Source organism: Salvia splendens, chromosome 9, assembly GCF_004379255.2.
Source record: "Salvia splendens isolate huo1 chromosome 9, SspV2, whole genome shotgun sequence".
Lineage (NCBI taxonomy): Eukaryota > Viridiplantae > Streptophyta > Magnoliopsida > Lamiales > Lamiaceae > Salvia > Salvia splendens.
The window spans coordinates 9,460,925-9,485,402 of NC_056040.1; the positions used below are offsets into that span (position 1 = coordinate 9,460,925).

Consider the following 24,478-nt stretch of genomic DNA (forward strand, 5'->3'; position numbering starts at 1 on the left):
TTGTCAAGCTGCAATAAGATTCAATAAAACAGATAGTCTGATGATAACAATTGTGAAATTCCTATTAAATCTGTAGGTAAAATCAGTTCTTCCATCCATAATCTACGTTTCTACACACGTTATACCATATAAGATCTTCAACAAAAATGATCTCCCAGTGACATAAGTACACAAGAAGTATCAAATAGTACTATATCCTAATTAGTAGAAAGTACGTTCGTAGACAAGTATGGGGAAATACAGCCCTGCACCTGAAAAGAAAAGGAAAGCAGCGGTTCAAATTGAAGTTTAGGCGATGGCTCATGGAAAAGTGACAGAATTCAATAAGCAGGTACTGCAATCATTTTCTCATGTGAATTTCAGAAGAAATTGCTCAAAATCATTGACCAAATAAAGAAAGTACATTATCAAAAACAGATGTTCAATGGCATTACCAAGCTTAATAAATTCAAATGGATGATATTTACAGCTTCTAGTGGATCGATCATATGATTAAAGTGAACATATAACATATGTCTCGAAATGAATTGAGTTGAACATTGTTTTGAAAAACAAGTGGAAAACAAACCAGGACTATCGCACTCAAAGTTACATATTGATGATGAATGGATATATATGATGCATAGATGCAGAAAGCAGAGGCACACAGTAACAGTAGCGGAAGCAGAGAAGAAATCTACAAGATTTAACAAAAGAGAGCCTTTTTGCCAAGATATATATACCTGCAGTAAAGAAATAGGAATTTGAATGAATCCTTGAAGTAACAAATCAACATCTTCCAAAATATGAGGTGGAACAGGGGTTATAACATAGAGCACTCCTTTGAAGGTATCAACTGCTCTCACGATTCCTGGTTTATAATAGATAAGACGAGAATGAAAACTTGAGTGTTTGAAAAACGCTCCAAACAAACTGTTCGGTTAACTAACCCAAGCCAACACATTGAGGCAATTGCTCAGATACTGAACTGATTGCCATCCCAACTATAGTTGCATTCAAACTGTAGAAAGTCTCAGTTGTAGCAACCTGGCATAAAATCAACAGTTTCAACTTAGAAAACGAACACGAACTGAAAGGAACATAAGTGACAATAACCTGAGTATCTTCACATAGAGAGAAATGAGTTGTATAAATTTACCCTTCCTAGTCCTAAATTAGAAAATATATTCATTTGCTAATAATCCTTGCAACAACTTTTGAGATCTAACAAGCCGGATCTACCTGGCAATGGAGGTGTTTTATTTTTATACTTGATATGGGAATCTCATAAGGAGGGTGAGAGGCCAATGCATGAGAAAGTTCCTTAATCGTGGAGATACTTGTATCACTTGGAAAGCATTGCCTAAAGTACGCCATTAGTCGCAGATCTCGTAGAAGACGTGCATCCTCTCGCATTGGCGCCCTGAAAGTTAGATACTAGGATTAAGCATACCGACACATACATTTCAAATAGATTGAGCAATTCCTCGAACTTCTAAACAGACTGAGTTCGGGTAACAAAGAAAAGAAGGAAAACTGTTTCTCAGTGAAGAAAACTGAAAACCATGGAAAATGTTTTAGCAGATGCATGACCAACTCTCTCATATCAAAATAAAGAAGACAAGAAGCCTACGTTGAAGTTAAATGGTTCTGAGAAGGAGCATTAATCTCAATAACAGTTGTGGTGGTGGCATCAGCATCCCCCTCGTTTAACCAAAATGCCCCATCTGGTAAGTTCCTAGCGAGAACCAATCTTTGAAGCTTAACCACATGTGTGACAGATATATATCTTAGCATTTCCACCAGTATCTCATATCCAATACCTGCCACGGAAAATATAGAATAAAGTTGTACTAGAAGAAACAGTTAAAACAAAGCATCCGAGCTTTTACATTGCAGCAACAGTTAAAACAAAGCATCAGAGCTTTTACATTGCAGCAGAGTATGGCATAACAAACCTTTTACCCAGCCTGGGGTATTTATGACAAGTGGTAGCCCTGCACCCTGGATTTCTGTTTCCATATAGTGATCATAAAGGGCCTTTATATAAGTCAAATAGGTTGTTGGGTCTCTTTTAGAGGAGATGTCACCAAAGAAAAAGCATCTGAAATGATATTCAAAAGCAATTAGCTTAAAAGGTTGTGTTGCACATATACTGAGGAAAATCATCTTCAAAAGGCTAAATATGAACCAATATCAATTTAGAACATGATTTAGATGCATGATAAGAATCTGTGAGTCTAAGCAGCCAAAGGATCAAACTGAAAGGTTCGGATTCCCATTCAAAAATAAATTAAAACATAATAGTAAGATGCTGCTTCCTTAAAGGCAAAGAAGCACTTTTTTGAATTAAACCAACTTAGAAAAAGCACTCCATCTAGAAGCCAGCTTAAAGACTTCTTCCCCACAGTCGGGGCAATAATGTAATTTCGCATGCCAGTTTCACCGGGCTATGTTTTGGAATCTTTTGGATGTGCAACATGTCAACATTTAATCACCGTTGCACCTCCATATATAAGTATGCCAGTTTGCACTCAAAATTAATAAGACTGAAACTAAAGTACCATACCTTGCAGGAGTTTTCACGCATGGAATCGTCAAATCTAATACCAAACACATAGACAGTTATGAGAATAAATTCATTCCAAGCAACCACTTGAATCAAGAGCATAAAACAACAATCGAAAGATAAAGTTAAAAGAAAAACATAGCTACCTGGGGTAATTTTGTCAATAACAGTTAGTGCTAGGAGACCAGGCGGAGTAAACTCCGTCTGCCCAACATCAGTATCAAGAAAAGCAACTCTTTTGTGCCTGAAGTAGTTCAAAACAGTGTAAGTTTCAATTCCATTACAGATGTATGAATCAATCAGTTCCACATATTTAAACATACCCCCTCACAACGTCATTATGTATACATAATTTTCTAACAATAATACTAAAATGAGCATAATCTCCAATATTCCAGATTACACAAACAAGAATAATTTCCAATTTCAAACAAACTGGAACCTCTTATACTCACCTAAGCATTACAGAAAGCTAACATTCCCATCATATAACATCAAATCACACAAATCCTAGATCATTTCCTCACAGCCAACATCCAAAAAATGACAAAAGACGATAACTTTCCAATCCCCAACTGGATTAAGGTCCGCAAAAGAGTACCTCTGAAGAAGGACATTAACGAGGTGGCGTGCAAAAGTTGTTTTCCCACTTTTTTTGGGGCCGCATACAAAAGCAATCGGAAAAGAAACAGCACCACAGGCTATCAAGTCGGCTGCGGTCGACCATTCATTAGGAATAAAAATTTGTGGCGAAGGGCTCTCGGTTTCTGAATCTGCCGCCATACTTGAAAAGTGATGATGATTTCGCTCTCCCCCCTTTCTTCTCTCTCTCTCTTCTCTTCCGTTAAGCTCTTTCGCCGGAATTATGCGGCCACCGGGGGTTTAAAGAGGGGTTTTAAGAAGTCATATTTATTCTTTAATCCAACCTTATATTAATAGCAGAAATATTAATTTTCAATATTTTTATGAGAAGAAAAATACATTTCACTATATGTGTGACAGTGTGAGTACCCATAGATTGTGAAAACCAAAATAGAATATAGAGAATTTTAGCTTGTAAATATAATAAAGAATAAATGACAAAAGTTTAGGTAGTACTAGTAGTAGTAAATTATAAAGATATTTACTGATTTTGTATAGATGAAAAATATTGCATCTCTAACATTATTATTAAGACAATCGGATGTAATAGACTATGCTACAATTTAAAAAATTCTAAATCTTAAATCTTAAATTTTGAACAAAATGTTTATTTATGACTATTTTTTTGAAAGTACCAATCAAAAAGACTTAGTAGTGGAGTATATTATGAGAGGAGAATGGAAATTTTTTTTTGAAACACACACTTTCTCTGGGCAGAAACAGCACAACAATTTAAAACAGGAGGTTGACCACAGAGCAATCTCGGTCACAATTCATCATCAATTCATCTGTCTTGTCTCTGTTTCCACCCACCAATCAATCCGCTGCTACAGAAGCACAAATTATGGAGCTGCAGAACACTGTGAAGGAAGCCCTAAACGCGCTCTACCATCATCCGGACGACGCCGTTAGGATGCAAGCCGATCGCTGGCTTCAGGATTTTCAGCGAACGATTGATGCTTGGCAGGTGATTATCGCGGAGATTGCTGTCTTTTTTTAATGTTTCAACTGATTGTCGGATTTTTAGTTGGGTTTATTGGCTGGTGATTGTAATGAGGATTTTGAGTGTCGTTTCATATTAATTAAACAGTGTTTTTGACCTCGGATTTGAATGATCCTGTAGAGGTTTATCTATCTGAATCTCTTGTGGAATAGCATTGACGTTATTCAGCTGAATATTTTGGGGTTTTAGTGGAAGGTGGTGTGGAGTTATTGGAGCGTGTCATGTTTTTGAGTTGAAATTAGTTTGGTTTTTGACTGGTAGATGTAATTGGTGTTTGGTGGTGGAGTCTTGTTTTTTAGCACAAATGGCGTTCTAATATGCACTCGATAGTCAGAAGTTGCTGAGGCCTCTGTTCATACAAGTAAATGGTTGGGTGTGATGGTATACTTATGAAGTACGGTTTGATCCATTAATCTGTGGTTTTTGGCATGGTTTTAGATATTGCATTGGATGCAGAATATTTAGTTTTTTTTAAAGAAAATGTGCAACTTTCAAGTGCATTGTGATTTCATGATAACTTCTTGATGCGAAAAACAGAGTTTGAAGATGTCATCTAAGCAGCTTCCAGGCACTATGATTTGACCTAGCTGGCCAGATTAGGTGCCGGGAAGCTTGGGTGGCTTCCAAAACCTATTTCAGCATTTTAAACAGATTCTCGTGTTCTTTTTTGAATTTTGTAATATTGTAAAAAAATAAAGAGAAAACAACAAAATTAACAGTGGTATTGGGAAAATCTGTTTGCAGAGTTCTGTCCACATTAGTTCTAGGTGATAGTCCACTGCCTGAGATGTGATGTTGTAAAATTCTAGAAATAGTGGTGGTAAATAAATTGTTGAATTTGAATAAAGGTTGGGAAGAATGGACTTCTTTTTTAAGGTTTATAGCGGTACTAGATGTGTTACAGACTGTATTCTATAGTCCACTAAGTCGCCAAACTAGAATGTCTCATTACTTAGTGGAACTTCATTGATAAAAGTCCCAGACTTTGAATTTTCTTGGACTTCTTTAAGGATTCCTTCAACAAAAACAGATTTCATCGACCAAGTCGTATTCTTAATATATCTTTAAATGTATGGCTAATTGGCTATCTGCTACGAGCTGTTGGCTTCTCATTAGTTTTTTTACTAATAGATATCTGTGCATACTCACAATATCATCAGAAAATTGATAGTTCTGTTTATTGTTTAACCACGTGGTTAGCATAATGTGGCAGCAAATGCATATCTCGTTTATTTTCCAAATTCTCTGATTTTTAGTGATCTTTTTCCCAAATTATTCGAGTACTTATTTTTTTTGGTGTTATTTGGTGCCTGTCTGCCTGATTTACCTGGCAAGGCTATGTGGTCAATCATTACTTGCTTGATAATTAAAACTTCGACTGTTCCGCATCTCGCAAGTTTCAAGTAATGTATATTATACCTTAGAAGTGGATTTCAAGGGCTGAAATGCTTCTGACAAATATAGAATCCTGACATAGATCTCTTGCATTAGAGCAGAAAGGTGAGAAATTGAATGTCAAAGAAGCACTGATGAACTAATGGAGATATGCATTCAGCGTCCTCTTCCTTTGGAGAAAGTTGTTGGACATATATTCTATGTTTATTGAGAAGTTTACATTCACGTTTGACCCTTTTAAGTGATGAAGTGATCCTACAAATATGGGGTACCAAGTGATAGTAGCTCATGCCAGATAATAATTCTATGCAACATGAGCTGTTGATAATTTACAATGATCTAAACAGAGAAATTGATGCCTCTTTTACAAGAAAACTTATGGAATGAACCTCACAATGATCAGGTGGTTATTTGAGTTTTGTGGTTATTGTTCACAATTCAGTTGGCACCCAATTAGCGTAATTAAAAGCTGATGAAGTTATTCAGCTAATCTTTAGTAGCATACTGATCCCATAATTACGACATCTTATCTTACTGATTAATTGGTCATATTCTCAAAGCTTCTGAAAAATTCCCAACACAAGGAAATAAAGGTTGGGGTAGTACAGTTGTACTTAATATCTTATATTCTTATCATCTTGAGAGAGTCCCCTTTAACTTCGAGTCTCCATTTATTACAATCTGGGACTCCGGGAGAGAGAATCATTATAATACATTGGAGTTGAGCAATACTGCTATGTCTACTTGTTTTGAAATTTCTATAAAAACTTCTTATTACTAAGCAATTGAAATCATCATCCCAGTGCTGTTTCTTGCCATTTTTAGTTATTTTCAAAATAGTTGCTTCAGTGTTCTGAAGTTGTATGGAACAATTTATCCTGGATGTTCAGTGGGTGGATACTCTTATGTCGTTGTTACTTTAGGTGTGTACTATATAGATATACAGACTATCATCGTTTGTGGGTGCAAGATACTTGAGGAATCTCCAGAAAAAAGTGAAATTAATATGATCCGCTACTTCTTTCTTTCCAACCTCTCCTCATTCTAGCATTTTCCTATAAAATATTAACGGTGATGTTTGCCCACTCATCCACTTCCTGGTCATTGTTACTGAAAATCAGACCTGTTTAAAAATAAAGTTTGTTTGATATTTTCATGATCATGACGCATGTGAATAGGTGGCGGATAATTTGCTTCATGATACTTCAAGCAATATAGAAACTTCAATATTCTGCTCTCAAACTCTGAGAAGTAAGGTAATTTAGTTCATTTTTTGGTTTGAATCAAGATTTTATTTAGTCCCTGATAATTATTTCTTCAAGAAACCAATGATGGCGTTCCAAGATGAGTTTACAATTGTTCTCTTGTGGAAGCAGGTGCAGCGTGATTTTGAAGAACTACCTTCTGAAGCTTTCCGCCCTCTACGGATTTCTCTAAACGTAAGGATGTACTTTTAGCTTGTGGATTTCTGGTCCATAACATTCTTTCACAAAGTATTCTGTGTTAACTTTTCTCTTTTCCCTGAAAATGTGTTGCAGCTAAGAGCTTAAGTGGGTATCATTCAATTCTTTGTTAGTCTTTTGTCATTTATTTTGTTCTATTATGTCTGAGATGCTACATCTATTTTCAGAACAATCTTTATGAAAACCATGATAGTTTGCAGTGTTTAAATTTTGTATTTATTTTATGCAGACTTTACTGAAATCTTTTCACAAGGGACCTCCTAAAGTTAGGACTCAGGTAATTCTTCATTACTTCAAATTGTTAATCATCTCTTACTTCAGAGAAGGCTAAATGTTGAGAGATATAGATTAGCCTTGCTGTGGCTGCATTGGCTGTTCATGTACCAGCAGAAGACTGGGGAGATGGTGGTATTTTAAACTGGATAAGAGATGAGATGAATTCGGACCCTGAATGCATACCAAGTTTTCTGGAACTTCTGAGAGTATTACCTGAGGTACATCAAAATACAGACAGACACACACACACACACACACACGCATATTCATACACACAATTGATGCTTTATGCAAGGTTTCTTGATTGGCAGATAACTGTAACAATCATAATCATGTACTAAATATACAACTTTGTCCCTGACATTTTCTTGTTGAGAAACCCTTCTGCTTTAGCATGTTAATTTGAAAAAAGTAAAACCATTTATGACATTCGGTTTCATGTCACAATGTCCGTTATATGTGCCTGGATTCAGCAGTTACGGTCAAGCTTGACTTGAATTAATGGCACTAGTTTAAAAGTGAATGTGTAGATTGGACAAAGTCAGGCCCGTTTATAGATATTCTTGTACTCCCTCTGTCCCATTAGAAATGAAACATTTTCCTTTTTGGGTTGTCCCATTAAAAATGAAACTTTTCCTAAAAGGGAAACAACACTATCTCTACCTTTTCTTCTCTCTTACTTTACTCTCTCATCATTAACTCACAAAACAACACTGCATAAAATCCCGTGCCAGAAACCAAATGTTTCATATTTATTGGGACGGAGGGAGTATAAATCAGTGCCCAGTTCTGCAAAAATGGTTACACTCTTCAGTTTTGTTTTGATTCATGGTTGTAATTTAATGTGTAATCTTTGGTGTACACCAAAGAACCCTGAGTCAATCCCTTCAGCTCAATGGTGTTATGACTGCCCCATGGCGCGTATTGGTTAAAAATGACTAATTCAAATTTGGGCTTGTTTGCCAATGTTTAATTTGTATTTCTCTTGGGAAGGGTGCGTGTTTGAACAGGAATGACTGTTTATCTAATCTGTATCCAGCCAAAGAGCAAGCTATGACGAAATGTGTGAAGTCCTCATCTTTTATTGGTTTCATAAATATTCCTTAAATCCAGGAAGTTTTCAACTACAAAATAGCTGTTCGTCCTGATAGACGGCGGAGTTTTGAAAATGAACTTGCTGCCGGGATGGAGATTGCTCTTAATATCTTAATTGCTTGCTTGAATATAAATGGACTGTCGGAACAGGTATGCTTTATTTTTTGATGTTCTGTCGTGAAGTTCATACTTGTGGATTTGTTATAAATCCCTAAATTATTGAACTATTTGGATGTGTAGTTTGTTAATAATGAGTAAGGAATATCCTATAAGCCAATGGCTACAAGAACATCAACTAGTGGAAGTTCATATCTATTTGGATTTCATTGGTCTAATCTTTGTGACTCTTTGTATATTGCTTTTTTGAAAGTCATTTCATACATTCATGTCTTTGGAATTGAATTGTAGTTATCCTTTCTAAACTCCTAAAACATGGCAGGTGCTTGAGGCTTTTGCTTCATGGCTACGTCTAAGGCACAGGTATTCACTTCTTTCTACATGAAACGGAATCTAAACTGGAACTTAATTCATGCATGTATGCTTGTTGTTCACATTTTCTGTTATTATCGGATAGAGAATAGTATGCTTTATCATCTAGGTCTTAGTATATCTCACTTTACAACAGAGAGTTAAGTGAAGAAATGGCATGTTTATTTAAAATAACTCTCAGCGTCCTGGATATCAGAGGGATGGCTTTTAGGGAATTTTGTCTTTCCAATGGATCCTTGAACAACTAGTCTACATACACCTTTAGTTCAGTGGTGGAAGCCCTGCATCTAGTGTATTTTATTCATGCAATCTAAGAAATTTAACAATAACATGCTATGAAATTAAAAATCATAATTATGGAAGTGTTGAAAAAGTATGAATGTTTAATACATTAAAACTTCAGTATCGGTTGACATGGGTGAGGTTATATTTTTTCTTGTGTAAGGAAGTGCTGGAAGCTGTTATTTAAATATATGTATGGATTATGGAAGAGGGTTACGTGCTGCAGCCTCTACGGGGCTGTGGCCGGCGGGAACTGCCAACCCAACCTACTCAGGGGTATTTTCTGATTAGGAAGGGCTGAAGCTCCCTCCACTCCCCTGGTTCCACCACTACTTTAGTTATATATTCACTGTTTCCATAATGACATGTGAACTTACTATAACATTGGTTCCAGGATTCCAGCTTCAGCTCTGGCTACACATCCATTGGTGCTTACAGCTCTCTCAGGCTTGAACAGTGATATGCTGTTTGAAGCATCAGTGAATGGTTTGTGGAAGACACATGCTAATTCTTTCAACATTCTGTATTATATTACCCTTCAATCTCCTTGGCATTGTTATAGACTTCTCATGTTCGTTTTGATGGAATTTGGTTAAGTAGTTAGACATAACATACTGTCTTTGTTCCCCAGGACTGTTGACTTGATTTTCTTTTTGCAATATATTTCAACTGGTTTATCTAGTGCTAAGTCACAGGGAAATCATTATCTGAATGGAGATGAACTTCTATTATAAATGTAAGAACAAGTGGCCAACAGTTGCAACAATTAAAACTTAAAATCAAAGTGATGGTTTGCCAGAATGAGAAATTCTTGGTATGAAAAACTCTTAAATTCTTATTGGATTGATAAAATATAGGCCATATTATCCTAGATTCTATATAAGCATGGGGTTTTGGATCAATGTGGGCAGTAGTATGATTCAAACTCAACAAAACTAAAGAGAGCTGCCATATTCAGTGGGGAAGTTGATTCATTAAGGTCTTGAATGGCCTCAACACTTACGTGTGACCTAGTTAGGTTTTGTGGTTGTTTAATTCAGAACATAGGTGAAGTAAATCTGGTGGTAGGATTCAAAGATTTGGATTTGGCTTTAGAAATGAACTTAACATATATACATATAGTTTAGAAATGCATAGGCAATGCAACACACTTCTTCCCGATTATGCTCTGTCTCTCTCTCTCTACTCGCATTATGTTTTTCCAGCTGATCCTATTAGGTGCTTTAGGATGGTCATGAATGGTACTATATTCAGGATGCTTATCTTTATCCATTATCTACCTGCAGTTATTTCTGAATTGATTCACTATACAGCAGTGAGAAACCTTGATGGAGTTGCTGCTCAGATGCCCTTAATTCAAGTACTTGTGCCTATTATTATGAATCTGAAGCCTCAACTTAGAGATCCATCAAAGGTATTACATATATAGAGTCTGAGTTTTTTCCAATTTAATTTGTGTGTTCTGTTCAGATCTGTAATTGTATTTGTTAAAGATGATGCCTATATTCATGAAAAATATTTTACCACTTTGTAAGCCATTCAGATGGTTGAAAGTTTTACTTTTTCTTTGCAGTTGTATATGATATTTCTGTATGACAACTATTCACCACTGATCTCAGGATGAGGAGGATGTGAAGGCTGTTGCTCGCTTATTTGCTGACATAGGGGATGCATATGTTGAACTTATTGCTACTGGTATATAGCCTGCAATGCTTTGCAACCTTTCTAACACTTGGTTCTTTACATATAGTAGTATAATTTGTGGAGGGTGTTACATATGCTTCATTAATTTGTGTTTTAATGATGATATATATGGACCTATCTGGATACATGTATTCATGTGTATGAACATAGGCAGAAACATGACATGAGGAATTGCTTCTTTTTTATGGGTAATGAATATATATTTAAAGGCCATGCCACGGTGGATTCGAACCCGAGACCTTTGGCCTCAGGCACCACTCTTCTACTGCTTGGCCAACTCACACACACATGAGGAATTGCTTCTTGTATTGTAACAGGGTAATCTTATAATTAAAATAAAATTTTCTCTTCAGGTTCTGATGAATCAATGGTGATCGTGCAAGCACTACTTGAAGTTACTTCACATCCAGAATTTGATATTGCTTCAATGACTTTTAACTTTTGGCATAGTCTTCAAATGATATTAACTGAGAGGTATTGACATTTTCTATTCTAAGGCTATGTATGTGTGCTAGATCATTATTTGACTGTGTAATTTCTAATCAAGTAGGACTAATCATCATCCAAATGGTGACAAACCATCTGTTGATGCTGAGAAGTCCCCTCAGCTGCTGGCATTCCAGTCATCATATGAAGCACTTGTTTCCTTGGTGAGGCTTTTCATATGTTCTTCACATAATTTTAGGTTTTGGATTGGATTCGAGATTAAGTTTCTTCTAATACAAAATGTTTGCGTAGTTCCTTAAGAATGCCAAAGACTGGTGATATTATCTTTCTAAAATAAAATAAGAGCATTACATCATTGCATGGTTTTCCAATGTCTTTGGTGTTTTTTTCGATTTGCGTTTAGATGAAATAAATACATGCCAAAGATTCATGACAATGGTGAGGCAGAGGAAGTTACTTCTTTTTTTCCATGTAGGTTATGTATTAGATGTAGTTAAATGACTTAAATTACAGGTCTTGAAGATTAAGTGCGGTAGAGGTTGGTCATGTTTTATGAAATTACAAATAGAGAAGTGACTTGATTGTTTTGGTGCTCTTAGACCTTAAATCACAATTTCTCTTAGCATTTACATGACACTGAACAGCTACTTAAGTATCCTGGCTATCTTTGATCGTTAGTTTATGTGAGAATGGATTGATATTGAGGCTGCAGTGTTTTTTTACTGTAATTGTGTGATCATCGTAGTAATATCTTAAGGATATGACTTTGGACTGCTCCTTATTTACAGTTTCCTGAGTGGTTCCAAAGGTGATTACTAGTTTTTAAGGCTAGCTACACTCTTTTGTTCATGATAATTGCTTATATGATTGAGCTGTCATCTAATTTTCTCTCAGGTTAGTGTCAAAGTTGAATATCCCCAGGATTATGCAGATCTTTCAAGAGAGGACCAGAAAGATTTTAAGCAAACCAGATATGGTACATTTTCTGTTTGATCTGATAATTGGTTGGCTGCATGTTTCTACATTATCTTAACTGGTGTCATTTGTATATATTTTAAGACAAGTTAAACCAATAATGATGAACGATTAGATATGCAACAAACTGTTAAATATGATGTACTTAGAAAAAAACATTTTATTTGTTGCCCTGGAATTAGTCAAGCCAAAACTGTTCCTCCAATAGAAGCTTCATGTGTAATTTCTTAATTATTACCATAAACTTACTATATGCTCAAACACACATTCTGCATTGGGAACCTTTTTTTATTAATGTACACATGAGTCATGACTTGTGTGTTTTAGATTCGTAGCCTTGTTTTTGTCTTGCATGTCAACTTTATAGGTCTTCCCCCTCCACTAGACCTTCTGAGGTGACATGCCTATGATCTGACATTTTTTTTGTGTTTTTCACAAACTATCTTGTTCGCAGCTATTGCAGATGTGCTCATTGACGCCGCTCTAGTCTTAGACGGCGATGCTACATTGAAGATTCTTTACATGAAGCTCATTGAGGTACATGTAATCTCATTAATGCTGTAGAGATGAGAGATCCCATTTGTCAATTCTTAAAATTGAGAAGTCCCGTAACAAATTACTTTAGGAGGCAACATTCACAGCCACAGTATAAATTCATGACTGCGTCTTACCAAAATTAAACACACATTTAGATGATGCGTATTTCTCTTATTTATAAGTTCAAAAAAATGTACCCCTTCAGGGAATCTATATTTTATATTCGCCCTAAATTAGAAAAAGGTCAGACCCCATGCTCACTTGGGAGGTTAGGCCACACTATGAAGACTGCAAGCTAGTGACCGCATAACAACAAAGATCTTCATCCTACATAATTACCATATTACTTATCGTGAATTCTTTGAATTCAAAACCTTGTTAATACATGAATTTATCAATCACGTCTCATTCCCCTTTTACATAATGTATATAGGCTGTTAGAAATTGTGGGCAAGGACAGCAAACTGATTGGCGCCCAGCAGAAGCTGCTTTATATAGCATACGGGCAATATCCGATTATGTATCTAATACTGAAGGAGATGTGATGCCTCAGGTTTGAACATTCTCCAATATTAGGCTGTCAATGTGTAATTCTACCTCTGCTTCACATTCTTCGTGGTGTTTCCAATTGACAATGTTTTTCCTGTTATTGCTTGAACAAAACTTGTTTTTTGGTTGAATGAACAAATAATTTTAATGATCCGTGTGACGGAGGACTTGAACCTTAAACTTTTGTCCTTAGACATTAACCACACTACCACTAGGCCAACGTGCGTGAAAACAAAATTTGGTTTTGATGTTCAATTACGTTTATTGTTCAACACTTCACCAATTTAAACATGTCACACATCAAACACATTTTTTTGCCAGATCATGAATTTACTTCCACAACTTCCTCATCAACCGCAGCTGCTGCAGTCAGGTAATGGTCTTTTATGTTCTAAAATCCACATGGCCATCCTTTTGTCTTTCTCAAGATTTTTGTATTACTTCCTCATCAGGGAGTAGTTTTGAGTTGGTGTTATTAAGTTACTTATTAATTTCTTTTATTTCTTTGTTCAGTGTGCTTAGTAATTGGGGCTTACTCAAAATGGCTTGACGCTGCACCAAGCGGGTCTTCATTCTTGTCGCCTGTTATAAATATTCTTGTCAGCGGCATGAGTGTATCAGAGGATACTGCTGCTGCTGCTGCTCTGGCTTTTCGTCATATATGTGATGGTAGATAGTCTTATTTGCTTGGCTTTTTATGTTTGTTTTCCTGACTAGTAATAGTTTACAGCTAAAACCCAACTTTCAATGATTTTTAAGCTTCTTATTTCATGATTTATGGTTTTTATTCTTGTAGTTTCTCAGATGTCATTATTGCTTTATTCACCGAATTGTGACCTGCGTCATCTCTAATAGGGTAGCTCTGAGTGATGGCCATATCTGTAAGAGTTTGTAGCAAGGAATTTGTTGTTCTTGGAGAAAAATGTTGTACTTTTTTTTTTCTTGAACAGGGGCTTCTTTTATATTCTATTCTGTCCATATTTCACCTTATTGCTTTCTTACCACAGAACTTTATTCTTCTGTTACTGGGTTTTGGGTAGCTTTTTTTTACTTTAACTCTGCCTATATTTTTTTGGATGTGTAGACTGCAAGAAAAAACTGTGTGGGTCCTTGGATGGTCTTTTTCAAATATACCAAGGGGCAATGATTGGAGAATGCCCCTTCAAGGTTTCTGCTGAAGACTCGATGCATCTAGTCGAGGCTCTTAGGTATTAATGATTCTTATGACTTGTAGATAATGGCTGGTATTTTAGGCTGTGTTAACCTGTTTCAAAAATCTTTATCCACAGTATGGTTGTCACAGAACTTCCTTCAGAACATGCTAAAAAAGCCTTGGAGGCACTATGCCTGCCTGCTGTTGCTCCTTTACAGGTTAGTATTGTCTTAAGGAATCAGGCGTGTTTTGATGTGTTGTTGAGTAAGCTCTTTGCATGGCCAATAAGCAGGACATCATCAATCAAGGCCCTTTAGTGCTGGGACAGAAGCCTGCTCGAGATTTAACTGTTCATATAAACCGATTAGCAAATATATTTAGGTAAACAACATATATCTGTTTCAGTTATGTTAGCCATACCTTTGTACAAAGCTCAATTACTAATTATGTGAATTCAGACATGCGAATCATCCGGAGGCTGTTGCTGATGCTGTCCAAAGACTCTGGCCAATCTTCAAATCAATCTTTGATATGTCAGTGCTAGATCTGTTGATTTGATAAATACTTTATTTGTCTTGCCTTGGGTACTTGATTCGAGATAAGTTTGAGTTCAAAATTTGTGCTGCAGACGTTCTTGGGACATGCGGACTATGGAATCTCTTTGTCGAGCGTGCAAAAATGCGGTAAGATTTCTGAACTATGGCATTTTGATGAGGGGTTATTGCAAAGGTTGTTGTGTTGGCTAACATTATATGTGATGTCAGACACCACTTGCTTTTTGAGTATTTTCACTCTCACTATTAATTATGGGAATGGGAAGGATTGAATTTATAAACACGGACCAAGGGGAATAAATTTTATTCTCAGTGCTTAGTATGTCTTGTTCTGGAGTCAAATGAGTCGATGATTACCCTTTTGACTAATTTCCCTCTCAATTCATCGATTTGATTTCCATTGCTACCCATGGTTGTTCCTATTGAAACACACTTTTAGAGTATTTTGCTTGAAACGACTTAGCCCGATATGGTTATGCATGCCGATCATTATCTTCTCTCTCTGCTGGCAGTACTTTTCTTGTAGTTCTAACTTCTTAGACCTCAAATTATTGTTTTTTTTAAATCATGGTTGAACCTTGAACACTTATGGCCTTCTCACCATAATTGTAATTTTTCCTTCATAATAATTGACATACTTGTCAAGAAATTCTTAGTGTTTCATAACAGATTACAGTTTGTTTTATGCTCTCTTATTAGCTTGTACTTACACTGGACCGTGTCCATGACAGAAAGCATTAAAAAATAGTATCTGAAAGGAATCATTTTTAGTTTCCGGTTAATATCTGCTTGTATGGGAATATTCTGATAACAAATTTTGCTCTTCTAGGTGAGGACCTCTAAAACGCTTATGGGAGTTACAGTTGGTGTAATGCTTGAGGAGATACAAGCATTATACAAACAACATCAACAACCTTGTTTCCTCTATCTCTCTAGTGAAGTTATTAAGGTTATTATTCCTGATGCTTTCTGGGTCAATATTTATCTCTATTAGTTTCCCTTAACTGATTAACTTATATTCGAACCCTATTTTGTAGATATTTGGCTCAGATCCATCTTGTACAAACTATTTGAAAATCTTGATTGAATCCCTTTTCAACCATACGACATTTTTGCTTACGAAAATTCAGGTAATGTCTTCAATTACTAAATGTCAGCTTTATTTGTTGAGATTGTGAAAATGTTTTCCTGATTCTGTTTCCCCCTGGCAGGATTTCTCTTCCCGGCCTGACCTGGTAGATGATTGTTTTTTGTTAGCATCAAGATGTATCCGTTATTGTCCGCAATTATTCTTCCCATCTCCCTTATTCCCCTGTTTGGTGGATTGTTCTATGATTGGCATCACCGTGCAGCATAGGTTCTCTCTCTCTCCCTCAAAAAAATATTTAGTGTTTATTATTTCACTATTGGGAACATATTTCTTATTGATTTCCTTACGCTCCTTTGTACAAAGAGCATGCTTTTGATGAACTACAATAAGGGATTGAAACTGTCACCATTTCACGCAGGGAGGCCTCCAATTCCATACTAAATTTCCTATCTGATGTTTTCGATCTTGCAAACTCTACTCACGGGAAGCCTTATGTATCCATTCGAGACAATGTGATTATTCCAAGAGGAGCTGTCATCACCAGAATTCTTGTAGCTGCTCTAACAGGAGCACTCCCAAGTTCGCGACTAGAAACGGTTATCTCTGACCCCTCGACAGATAAATGTTACCATTATAGAGGCTTCTATATGTTATGATAAACACCAGTTTTCATTTCCTATAGGTAATTTATACACTTCTAGCTATTACACGAGCCTACGATTTAAGGACAGTAGAGTGGGCAAAGGAGACCCTTTCCTTAATTCCACCAAATGCAGTGACAGAAGTAGAAAGGTCAAGATTTTTGCAAGCTTTGTTAGATGCGACATCTGGTGCAGCTATAAACAGCCTGATGGTTCCGATCGAAGAATTGTCTGAGGTGTGTAGACGTAATAGATCTGTTCAAGAGATTGTTCAAGGAGCTTTGAGGCCTCTTGAATTGAACATGGTTTCTCTATCATAGTGGTGACTGAGAGAGAGGGGGGGCTATTTTTTCTCCGGCCTTCTCTTCGGTTGAGGCATGTTTTCTGTTTCACTTCCATCTTTGTATATTGTTCATTTGCCATTTCATATTATTAGGTTGAAGGAGGGAGGGAGGGTGAGAGGTTGTGTTGTTGTGCTTTATTTTTAAAGATAAAAACATAGTATTTTTTTGTGAAGGGCAGCATAAATCTGTCGGAGGGTTGTAATTGTCTTTGGTTTGGCCATTTTTTGGGGGCAAAATTCACTATATTATAAATTTGGTTCCTGACTGACTTTCTTCACTTTATTTTACAGTTTAAAGAACAAATTACGCATTGCAGTTTATTTCGCTAATTTACCGTTGTAAATTCAGTGGAACTCTTCGATTTTAAGTTGAAAATTAAAAAATAAATAATGATTTGGCATAATATATTTTTATTAATTCATCCTACGAGTTAAATAAGGGCCACCATGAGACTATAACTTGAGGTTGAAGTATAGTAGTTGTACGAACGACATAGACATTACACCTTTAAACTTGAAGGAAAATTAAAAATTAATTGGCATAAAATAAGAAAAGTGGAAAACGTTGTAGCATTGTAAAAGAATACTTCAGTGCTATTACCAATTAGGCGTGTATATGAATTCTACAGATGACATTACCATAAATATTCCGTACTAATTGTGGTAGATGGACAATACATAAAAACTAACCACCTTGAGATTTCATTTCAAAATTCAAGGTATGAATAAGACTTGCATTAGCAAATATAATGGCTGAAGATATTTCACTTTGAAAAGGGAATATAAAGGTGAATACTACACAATCAAAGAGAAGAAAGGAAGAGTTAATAGTGGGGAAGCAAGGAACAAAAGATTATTCTTTTCTTTATGACGATTGTGCCACAATAAGATAGAAAAACATGAACAGTATTTATTGTGATTTGGTCAATTACTTCCCCTTTAGTGCCAACAAGAATTCATCAAAAAGCAACGTCAGAATTGCATCCAGGGGATGTTAATAACTGCACCAAAGTATGAATATAGAAATTCTTTAGTCTTGAAGAAATGCTAACCAAAAAAACAAATCAATTGAAGTAAAAGACGGAAAAACTGCCAGATATAGATATTGAGCAACATGGTATCTATACATACTCCCAAGTCCCAAATGTAAAAAAACTACTACTACGGCACTAACCAAAAAAAATGTCAGTTCTTTCTGTCATAGGCTCATAGTCATCTATATGTCATTTCTTAACTAACACTGTTAGACGTAGATATTTTTCTTTAAAAATAACTACACCATGCTTAATACTATAAGAAAATTAAAGTGCCAATCCAAGAAAAAATTATATAAAGATACCAAACTTACTAAAGGTGACTAACACTCGTGAACAAGGACTGCAACTGAAACTGTTTGAAGGGACAGTTTGAATTTCAGGTCAAGGCAATCCCCAAATTGATGTGCATATTTGTAAATCAGATATGGTTCCCAAAAGGCTATCTTTTGAAATAGAAGACCAGTAACCAGAATGCCAAATAAGGTAAACTAAGGAAAGAACAATGGGATGCAAATCATAAACTGTATGATCTTACATTGAGATTAACTTGAGCCTTTATCTTTTCCCTCATTTGCTACAGCATCAGTCACAAGTGCCACTGGCCTCTCATTTATAACCTCATCTATAATTCCAAACTCCTTGGCCTCCTCAGCGGTCATGAAATAATCGCGGTCCATGTTTCTTTGGATTACTTCAAGTGATTGTCCCGTGTGCTTAACGTAAAGAGCATTTAATGAGTCCCAAACACGAATAATTTGCTTGGTATGGATACTTATGTCTTTAGCCTGCCCACTGTACCCACCAGAAGGCTGATGTATCATTATTGTAGCATTTGGGAGGGACCTCCTTTCACCCTTTGCACCAGCAGCCAGTAGGAGAGAAGCCATTGATGCAGCTTGACCAAGACATATGGTATTTATGGGAGACCTGATATACTGCATCGTGTCATAGATAGCAAGACCTACATTATTAATCAGATGGGAGTTAGTCATAAAGTTTCCAGTGAAAGTTAACTATAAATACATACAATCTGAGCGATTAAAGTATGAAGGGGGCAGACAAATTAAACAAAAGAAGGAATTCTCCACAAAGTGGCCAAAATGAAAAGAAATAATTCAGTGTTAACCTTTCTTCACATTCAGTTGCATATGGATTACAAATTTGAATCTAAGTGGAGGTTTTTCCCCATGCTCAACCAAAGCTTGAATTTTCAAGACTATTATGTGTACTGTTCATGAACATTGATTGTAACTGTAACCCCCTACCAAATTTGCCATACATATACCCCCAAACTAAACACACTCTGAATCCAACACATTAGTATTTAGCACTCACTCCAACTGGAAAATGGACAAAACCCCATCGAATAAGCTTGGAAGATAGATGATTAATCCTGAAGCATAGCAGCAAGTTTATCAAAGCTTGAAACCTATTCATGATTGCCTTCTAAATTCTGGGAAATTTCGACTAAAATTATACTACTACTAATCAAAGTTTACCACAGATATATCCAATTTCATTCATAAGGCTTCAGTTCCACGACATATAAACACTCTCGAAACTTCCTATTTTCTCCTTGCTCATAAAAAAACACTCTCTAGCCCAAGATTGGGTACAATTTCCAAAATCAAAAAGGCAAAAACAATATTCTTTTGAAGAAAACGGGAAATTTAACAAATATACCAGCAGTAACAGCGCCACCCGGTGAATTTAGATACATGTGAATTGGTTTAGCGGGATTCTCCGACTCGAGGAAGAGCAGCTGCGCGACGACGACATGGGCGGTATCGTCGGAGATGGGGCCATTGATGCAAATGATGCGCTCTTTGAGCAGGCGAGAGAAAATGTCGTAGGCCCGCTCCCCTCTCGATGAATGTTCAATCACCATTGGTACCAAGCCATAGCACCTTCGACCGCCGGAGATGGAGGTGGCGGATGTTACTGAGGATTTGCCGACATTGATTAGATTCCGGGAGAAGAGGCCTCGCATCATTGCTAGGGTTTTGATTTTAAGTTTTGGGAATTCTGGTGGAGAAGATGAATGTGTTTTACTAGCAGTAGAGCTCTCTATATTTATTCATTTTTATATGCTTTGATTCAATAAGATAGAAAAAATATATAACTCCACTTTCATTCCGTGAAAAAATACTCCATTTTCTTAAGTCGTTGCACTTGCAGTAGTAGTAATGTTTAATCTCATTTTATTGATACTAGTTTTAAGAAATACTATAATAAAAAAATATAGTGGAATTTTGAATTTTTTCTTCTTCCCATTAATTTGAATTATTTCTTTTTATCAATAGAGTTGACGGTTTAATGTGTTTTGTCTCAAGATTAATAGTAAATGAAATTATTAATTATGGATGAATTTAAATGACAAAATTAGACTTTATGTGAAAGTATTGGTAAAGAAAAAAATGTACTCCACTAGTATTAAGTATTGGTAAAGGAAAAAATATACTCCGCTATACTAGTAGTTAAAATAGTAGTACTACTAGGTTCCGTTTGGTATAATATTTTATAATTCATTATCAAAGAGTCTAAATTTCATGTATTTTACCCTGATTTTTGTTATCATTACTATTATTCAAAATAATTACTACTTCGAAAAATGATACAGTAGGTTTTTCTTATTCAAATAGACTGCTAATTTTCTAAAGATATCACAAAGAAGCAAGCAAATGAAAATAAATTAGATAGTTTTTGTAGTACTATTAAATAAGCAATTGACACAAAATCAAAGCAAGAATCTTGAATATTACTAAGCATATAATAACAAGGGTAAGTCCAAGATAATATATGGTGCCAGTCTGTACAGTGCGTAGATGGTATCAATATTCGAAAGCTAGTTAAGCAATCTATTTCTTTATCAATGCCTTAACTATTTTTCTCAAGAATGTCTATGGTTATGATGTGCCCTCTTCTTCATGGGTCTTACTCTTTTCAAAAAGTATTCTTCCTCAAGCAACACTTACGATGCTATCTCTGTTTTTGTAGCCAGACATGACCGGCAATGGCGACTTGTTCGGACCTGTAGACAGGGATAGCCTCAGACACAATGGCGATGACTCGATAGGAGCTTGCTGGTTCAAGTTCCGCTCAGCCATTGCTGAGGAAGGAGGATGAACAAACGTTGCTGACGACAGGAAGTTTTGACAGTTTTCCAATGGATGATTCCTTCCTTGCATTGATGATAGAACAGGATCATTGGTCATGGGGAATAATGGCATGGTTGAGCATACATTGGCATTGGGTGTCAATGGCGGAGGCCGTGCAACTGGCTTAGCCGGGATCTGTTGCTGGTTTCTAGCCTCTTCCATCGGCTTTGCAGCAACCTAATTCGATAATTGTCATTACATTACACAATAGTGAAAATATACAACTTTTTTCAATCAGATTCATGAACCACATCACAGATAAGATTGTTATCAACACTACTAAATCATGAGAAACAAAAGTAAGACAACAACGGTGGTCTACCGATTCGGTGGTGATGTCAAAGAGGCTAGAACGCCGGCGCCGGCCATTGAGGTTGCTCCGGCGGAGGAAGTACTTCTGAGCATGGCTAGCGACTTGAGTCGGCGTGCGAGTCTTGACATATTTCTTAGAAATTCCTTTCCAGTCTCCTTTCCCAACCTTCTGCAATCCAATAAGGAAAAGCTTGTGCTCTTCCTCCGTCCATGGAGTTGCTGATAATTGAAAAATAAAATCACATCTTGAATTGCGAGACCTAACTTCTTAAGCAAGGTTGATCAATCCACAAGTACAATAGTGAAACCTAACTTCTTATACAATATTCGACTCCTAATTTTCTTCTTGTTTCTTCCGATTTCAAAAAATTTCCGAGCAAGCGAATACATTTAGATTAGTTCTCCACAGAAATCAGGTAAGCAAACTAAGGAAATTGATGACCACAAAAACTGGTAAAGAACCAAATCAATAAAATGTACTCCTACTAAGGTAAAGCAGAAATTGAAATTAATACTAAATCAAAAGGCAACCAATTGAATAAAGCAGAAATTGAAAATCGAAGTAACAGAGATATCTCTAACCTCGCTTACGTTCAAGGCGGACGTTGCCGGAGGACGGCTGAGGCGCTGCGTCATCCGCGGAGGCGTATCCGGAAGCTCCGCCGCCCTCCTTCCCCGCCTCCGGATTGCTTGTGTTACCAAGATGCTCGTATTCAGAAAGGTTATTCAAACTCACGGTCTTCCTCATCGGATCGACTTTCACTCTCACACCTAACAGAATAATCTCGCCGGCGGTGTGCGACATTGGAATTTTCCGTCGAATTTCGCAAAGCATAGAGGGAAAATTGATGAATGAAGGCGGAAAGAATGGGTCGGTTTTACAGGCACTTTTGGAAACGTGGCGGCCGTACAATGAGTTGTTAAATTATGGAAATTTCCATGTAAGATAGATTGGAAGATAATATTTTCAATCACTAAATCCGTGAAATATTAAATTATGGAAATTTCCAAACAACTTAAATTGGAAGATGATATATTATTCAATGACTAAATCTGCATAATATTTAGAATAGAGTATAATCTGCATATAAGATAGGATAAGGATAATTAGCTGTTCGTTGGGATTATGTATGGAAATAGAGTTGAAATTCGTATCAAATCACTTAGGGATGTCAATCGAGCCAGCCCATCGGGTTTCGAGCCAGCCTTATTCGGGTTGCGGGTCAATCGGATGCGGGCTAATAGGGTTGTGATTTCCCGGGTTATAAAAGTTCAACCCTAACCCTAAAAGCTCGGGTTTCGGGCTATCCCATCGGGTTAATCGAGTTGCTACCGATAAAATTAACATGCGATCAATCCAATAAATAATGGTGAAAATTAGTTATATTTATAAAATGTAAAATATTTAATTATGATAAATTTGAGATATATACTTAAACTCAAACATAAATATGATCAAATACTAATATTTGAGATTTATGCAAAATAAAACATAAACATCAAGAAATTTTAAAGCATGTTTAGAAATTTAAATATATTTTTTAGTGAATTTGAAATTTCTAATTCATTTATCTATTATTATATTAATAAAAACTTAATATATAATTTATATATTTAATATATAAAATGGAAAGTTATTTTTTCAGTAATCAATATTAAAAAATAATCAATGAAGTGTCTAATTAGAGTCAAACAAATAAAACAATAGATATTCTATCAGGTTTTCGGGCCAGCCCATCGGGTTTTCGGGCCTGACCCTAATCGGGTGCGGGCTAATCGGACTGTAATTTTATCGGGCTGAAAATTTTCAGCCCTAAACCTATAAATTTGGCGAGCTATTCGGGCCAGCACGGGTTGCGGGCTAAATTGACATCCCTAAAATCACTGAGATTTTTTTTAAATTGAGGCTTCAAAATCTAGTAACTGAGGCTACTTTGACAAACAATAAACTCGAAGTTGCAAAATATGCTCACTGGAAAAAAATTTTGGACAGTCCTTATTGCAACTAAGATTAAGTTTGTCTAGCTGAACCTTGTGTTCTCGAGTGCCTAGTAATTGATATAAAGATTTTTCGAGAAGCACTTTACAAGTAATGCGAAGTCAACAAATTGTCGATATATTTTATTCTGACTTAAGTGCCAAAAATATTTCAACAACTAGCTGAAGTTATTTTTTTGGCTAGCAATAAGTTTTGATTAATTAATAAACATGGAATATCTTAAACATGAGAAATAAATTAAATTAAACATGTGATCATATTTAGTAATCTGAATTTGAGTTGTAAGTTAATATTAATCACACGATAGTAGTAATAGTCAATATTTCCATGTGAACTTTAATTAGATTGTATATTCAATTTATTAAATAGTAGAAGCCAGTTAGATAAGGCAAGTCCAAATTTCATTAGATCCCTAATCAATCCTATAAATACTAAGATTGTAGAATTAGATCACATCATTCATTCTAGATATCCCATGCCATAGAATTTTTTAAAATCCCACCATCAATTTCGAAAATATCATCCTCTTTGTACTACTCCTATTTATATGATCTTTGGCAATATGCATAGAATTTTTCCATTCAGAACTGTTGCTGCCCATCACATTGCGTTCTAGCGTAAAATAATTTTGTGAAAAAACATGTAGATTTTCAGAAGTTATCTTATGAGATTACCAGGAATTAGTGATATTCAAACTACTCTGGAAAGCTAATGCGGGTGAAATTTTATCCAATTAAAAAAATTCAATCATAAAAATCTAAATAGGAAAAATTTTGATTAGCATAC

At 35.9% G+C, this 24,478-nt stretch overlaps 4 protein-coding genes across 7 annotated transcripts; 1 reads left to right on the top strand and 3 right to left on the bottom strand.

Annotated features, from left to right (window-relative positions):
- Positions 1 to 38: 38 nt before the first annotated feature.
- On the bottom strand, positions 39 to 3,547 carry LOC121747807 (polynucleotide 5'-hydroxyl-kinase NOL9-like). Its single transcript, XM_042141930.1, has 9 exons — positions 3,150 to 3,547; positions 2,695 to 2,792; positions 2,549 to 2,582; positions 1,938 to 2,083; positions 1,613 to 1,802; positions 1,222 to 1,402; positions 930 to 1,026; positions 723 to 850; positions 39 to 251 (listed from the first exon to the last, which is right to left on the bottom strand). The coding sequence occupies exons 1-9, from the start codon at positions 3,329 to 3,331 to the stop codon at positions 198 to 200; spliced, it is 1,110 nt and encodes a 369-aa protein (XP_041997864.1). The 5' UTR covers positions 3,332 to 3,547; the 3' UTR covers positions 39 to 197.
- A 319-nt stretch (positions 3,548 to 3,866) lies between these two features.
- Positions 3,867 to 17,490, top strand: LOC121748938 (transportin MOS14-like). Of its 3 annotated transcripts, none has more exons than XM_042143524.1 (27): positions 3,867 to 4,157; positions 6,767 to 6,844; positions 6,965 to 7,027; positions 7,281 to 7,328; positions 7,399 to 7,545; positions 8,441 to 8,572; positions 8,862 to 8,902; positions 9,588 to 9,679; positions 10,480 to 10,607; positions 10,813 to 10,888; positions 11,251 to 11,371; positions 11,445 to 11,547; positions 12,239 to 12,320; positions 12,774 to 12,856; positions 13,290 to 13,409; positions 13,727 to 13,778; positions 13,919 to 14,074; positions 14,490 to 14,613; positions 14,695 to 14,776; positions 14,851 to 14,939; positions 15,017 to 15,091; positions 15,187 to 15,241; positions 15,942 to 16,061; positions 16,150 to 16,242; positions 16,324 to 16,469; positions 16,621 to 16,798; positions 16,885 to 17,490. In XM_042143524.1, the coding sequence occupies exons 1-27, from the start codon at positions 4,035 to 4,037 to the stop codon at positions 17,161 to 17,163; spliced, it is 2,886 nt and encodes a 961-aa protein (XP_041999458.1). In that variant the 5' UTR covers positions 3,867 to 4,034; the 3' UTR covers positions 17,164 to 17,490. The 3 variants fall into 3 exon arrangements, with proteins under 3 accessions (XP_041999458.1, XP_041999459.1, XP_041999460.1); XM_042143525.1 differs by having other exon boundaries at positions 3,869 to 4,157; positions 11,448 to 11,547; XM_042143526.1 differs by lacking the exons at positions 6,767 to 6,844; positions 6,965 to 7,027; positions 7,281 to 7,328; positions 7,399 to 7,545; positions 8,441 to 8,572 and having other exon boundaries at positions 3,870 to 4,157.
- A 533-nt stretch (positions 17,491 to 18,023) lies between these two features.
- LOC121748942 (ATP-dependent Clp protease proteolytic subunit 2, mitochondrial-like) lies at positions 18,024 to 20,294 on the bottom strand. Its single transcript, XM_042143529.1, has 3 exons — positions 19,907 to 20,294; positions 18,759 to 19,184; positions 18,024 to 18,187 (listed from the first exon to the last, which is right to left on the bottom strand). The coding sequence occupies exons 1-2, from the start codon at positions 20,214 to 20,216 to the stop codon at positions 18,766 to 18,768; spliced, it is 729 nt and encodes a 242-aa protein (XP_041999463.1). The 5' UTR covers positions 20,217 to 20,294; the 3' UTR covers positions 18,024 to 18,187; positions 18,759 to 18,765.
- A 663-nt stretch (positions 20,295 to 20,957) lies between these two features.
- Positions 20,958 to 22,615, bottom strand: LOC121748939 (transcription factor MYB1R1-like). 2 transcript variants are annotated; one of them, XM_042143528.1, is made up of 3 exons: positions 22,285 to 22,615; positions 21,704 to 21,912; positions 20,958 to 21,558 (listed from the first exon to the last, which is right to left on the bottom strand). In XM_042143528.1, the coding sequence occupies exons 1-3, from the start codon at positions 22,526 to 22,528 to the stop codon at positions 21,184 to 21,186; spliced, it is 828 nt and encodes a 275-aa protein (XP_041999462.1). In that variant the 5' UTR covers positions 22,529 to 22,615; the 3' UTR covers positions 20,958 to 21,183. The 2 variants fall into 2 exon arrangements, with proteins under 2 accessions (XP_041999462.1, XP_041999461.1); XM_042143527.1 differs by having other exon boundaries at positions 22,276 to 22,611.
- Between the last annotated feature and the right edge of the window lie 1,863 nt (positions 22,616 to 24,478).

Bases quoted from the DNA above. Each gene is read 5' to 3' on its own strand.
- LOC121748939 (XM_042143527.1), bottom strand. From the start codon at position 22,528: ATGCTTTGCGAAATTCGACGGAAAATTCCAATGTCGCACACCGCCGGC. The intron at 21,913-22,275 runs GTTAGAGATATC...TTCAATTATCAG, and splicing joins CCGCCTTGAACGTAAGCGAG to CAACTCCATGGACGGAGGAA. The intron at 21,559-21,703 runs GTAGACCACCGT...TTATCGAATTAG, and splicing joins TTGACATCACCACCGAATCG to GTTGCTGCAAAGCCGATGGA.
- LOC121748938 (XM_042143524.1), top strand. From the start codon at position 4,035: ATGGAGCTGCAGAACACTGTGAAGGAAGCCCTAAACGCGCTCTACCAT. The intron at 9,680-10,479 runs GTTTGTGGAAGA...ATCTACCTGCAG, and splicing joins GTTTGAAGCATCAGTGAATG to TTATTTCTGAATTGATTCAC. The intron at 14,940-15,016 runs GTAAACAACATA...ATGTGAATTCAG, and splicing joins CGATTAGCAAATATATTTAG to ACATGCGAATCATCCGGAGG.
- LOC121747807 (XM_042141930.1), bottom strand. From the start codon at position 3,331: ATGGCGGCAGATTCAGAAACCGAGAGCCCTTCGCCACAAATTTTTATT. The intron at 2,583-2,694 runs GTAGCTATGTTT...GTTTGGTATTAG, and splicing joins TATTGACAAAATTACCCCAG to ATTTGACGATTCCATGCGTG. The intron at 1,027-1,221 runs GTAGATCCGGCT...ATTTTATGCCAG, and splicing joins TAAAACACCTCCATTGCCAG to GTTGCTACAACTGAGACTTT.
- LOC121748942 (XM_042143529.1), bottom strand. From the start codon at position 20,216: ATGATGCGAGGCCTCTTCTCCCGGAATCTAATCAATGTCGGCAAATCC. The intron at 19,185-19,906 runs GTATATTTGTTA...TTAATAATGTAG, and splicing joins GGGTGGCGCTGTTACTGCTG to GTCTTGCTATCTATGACACG.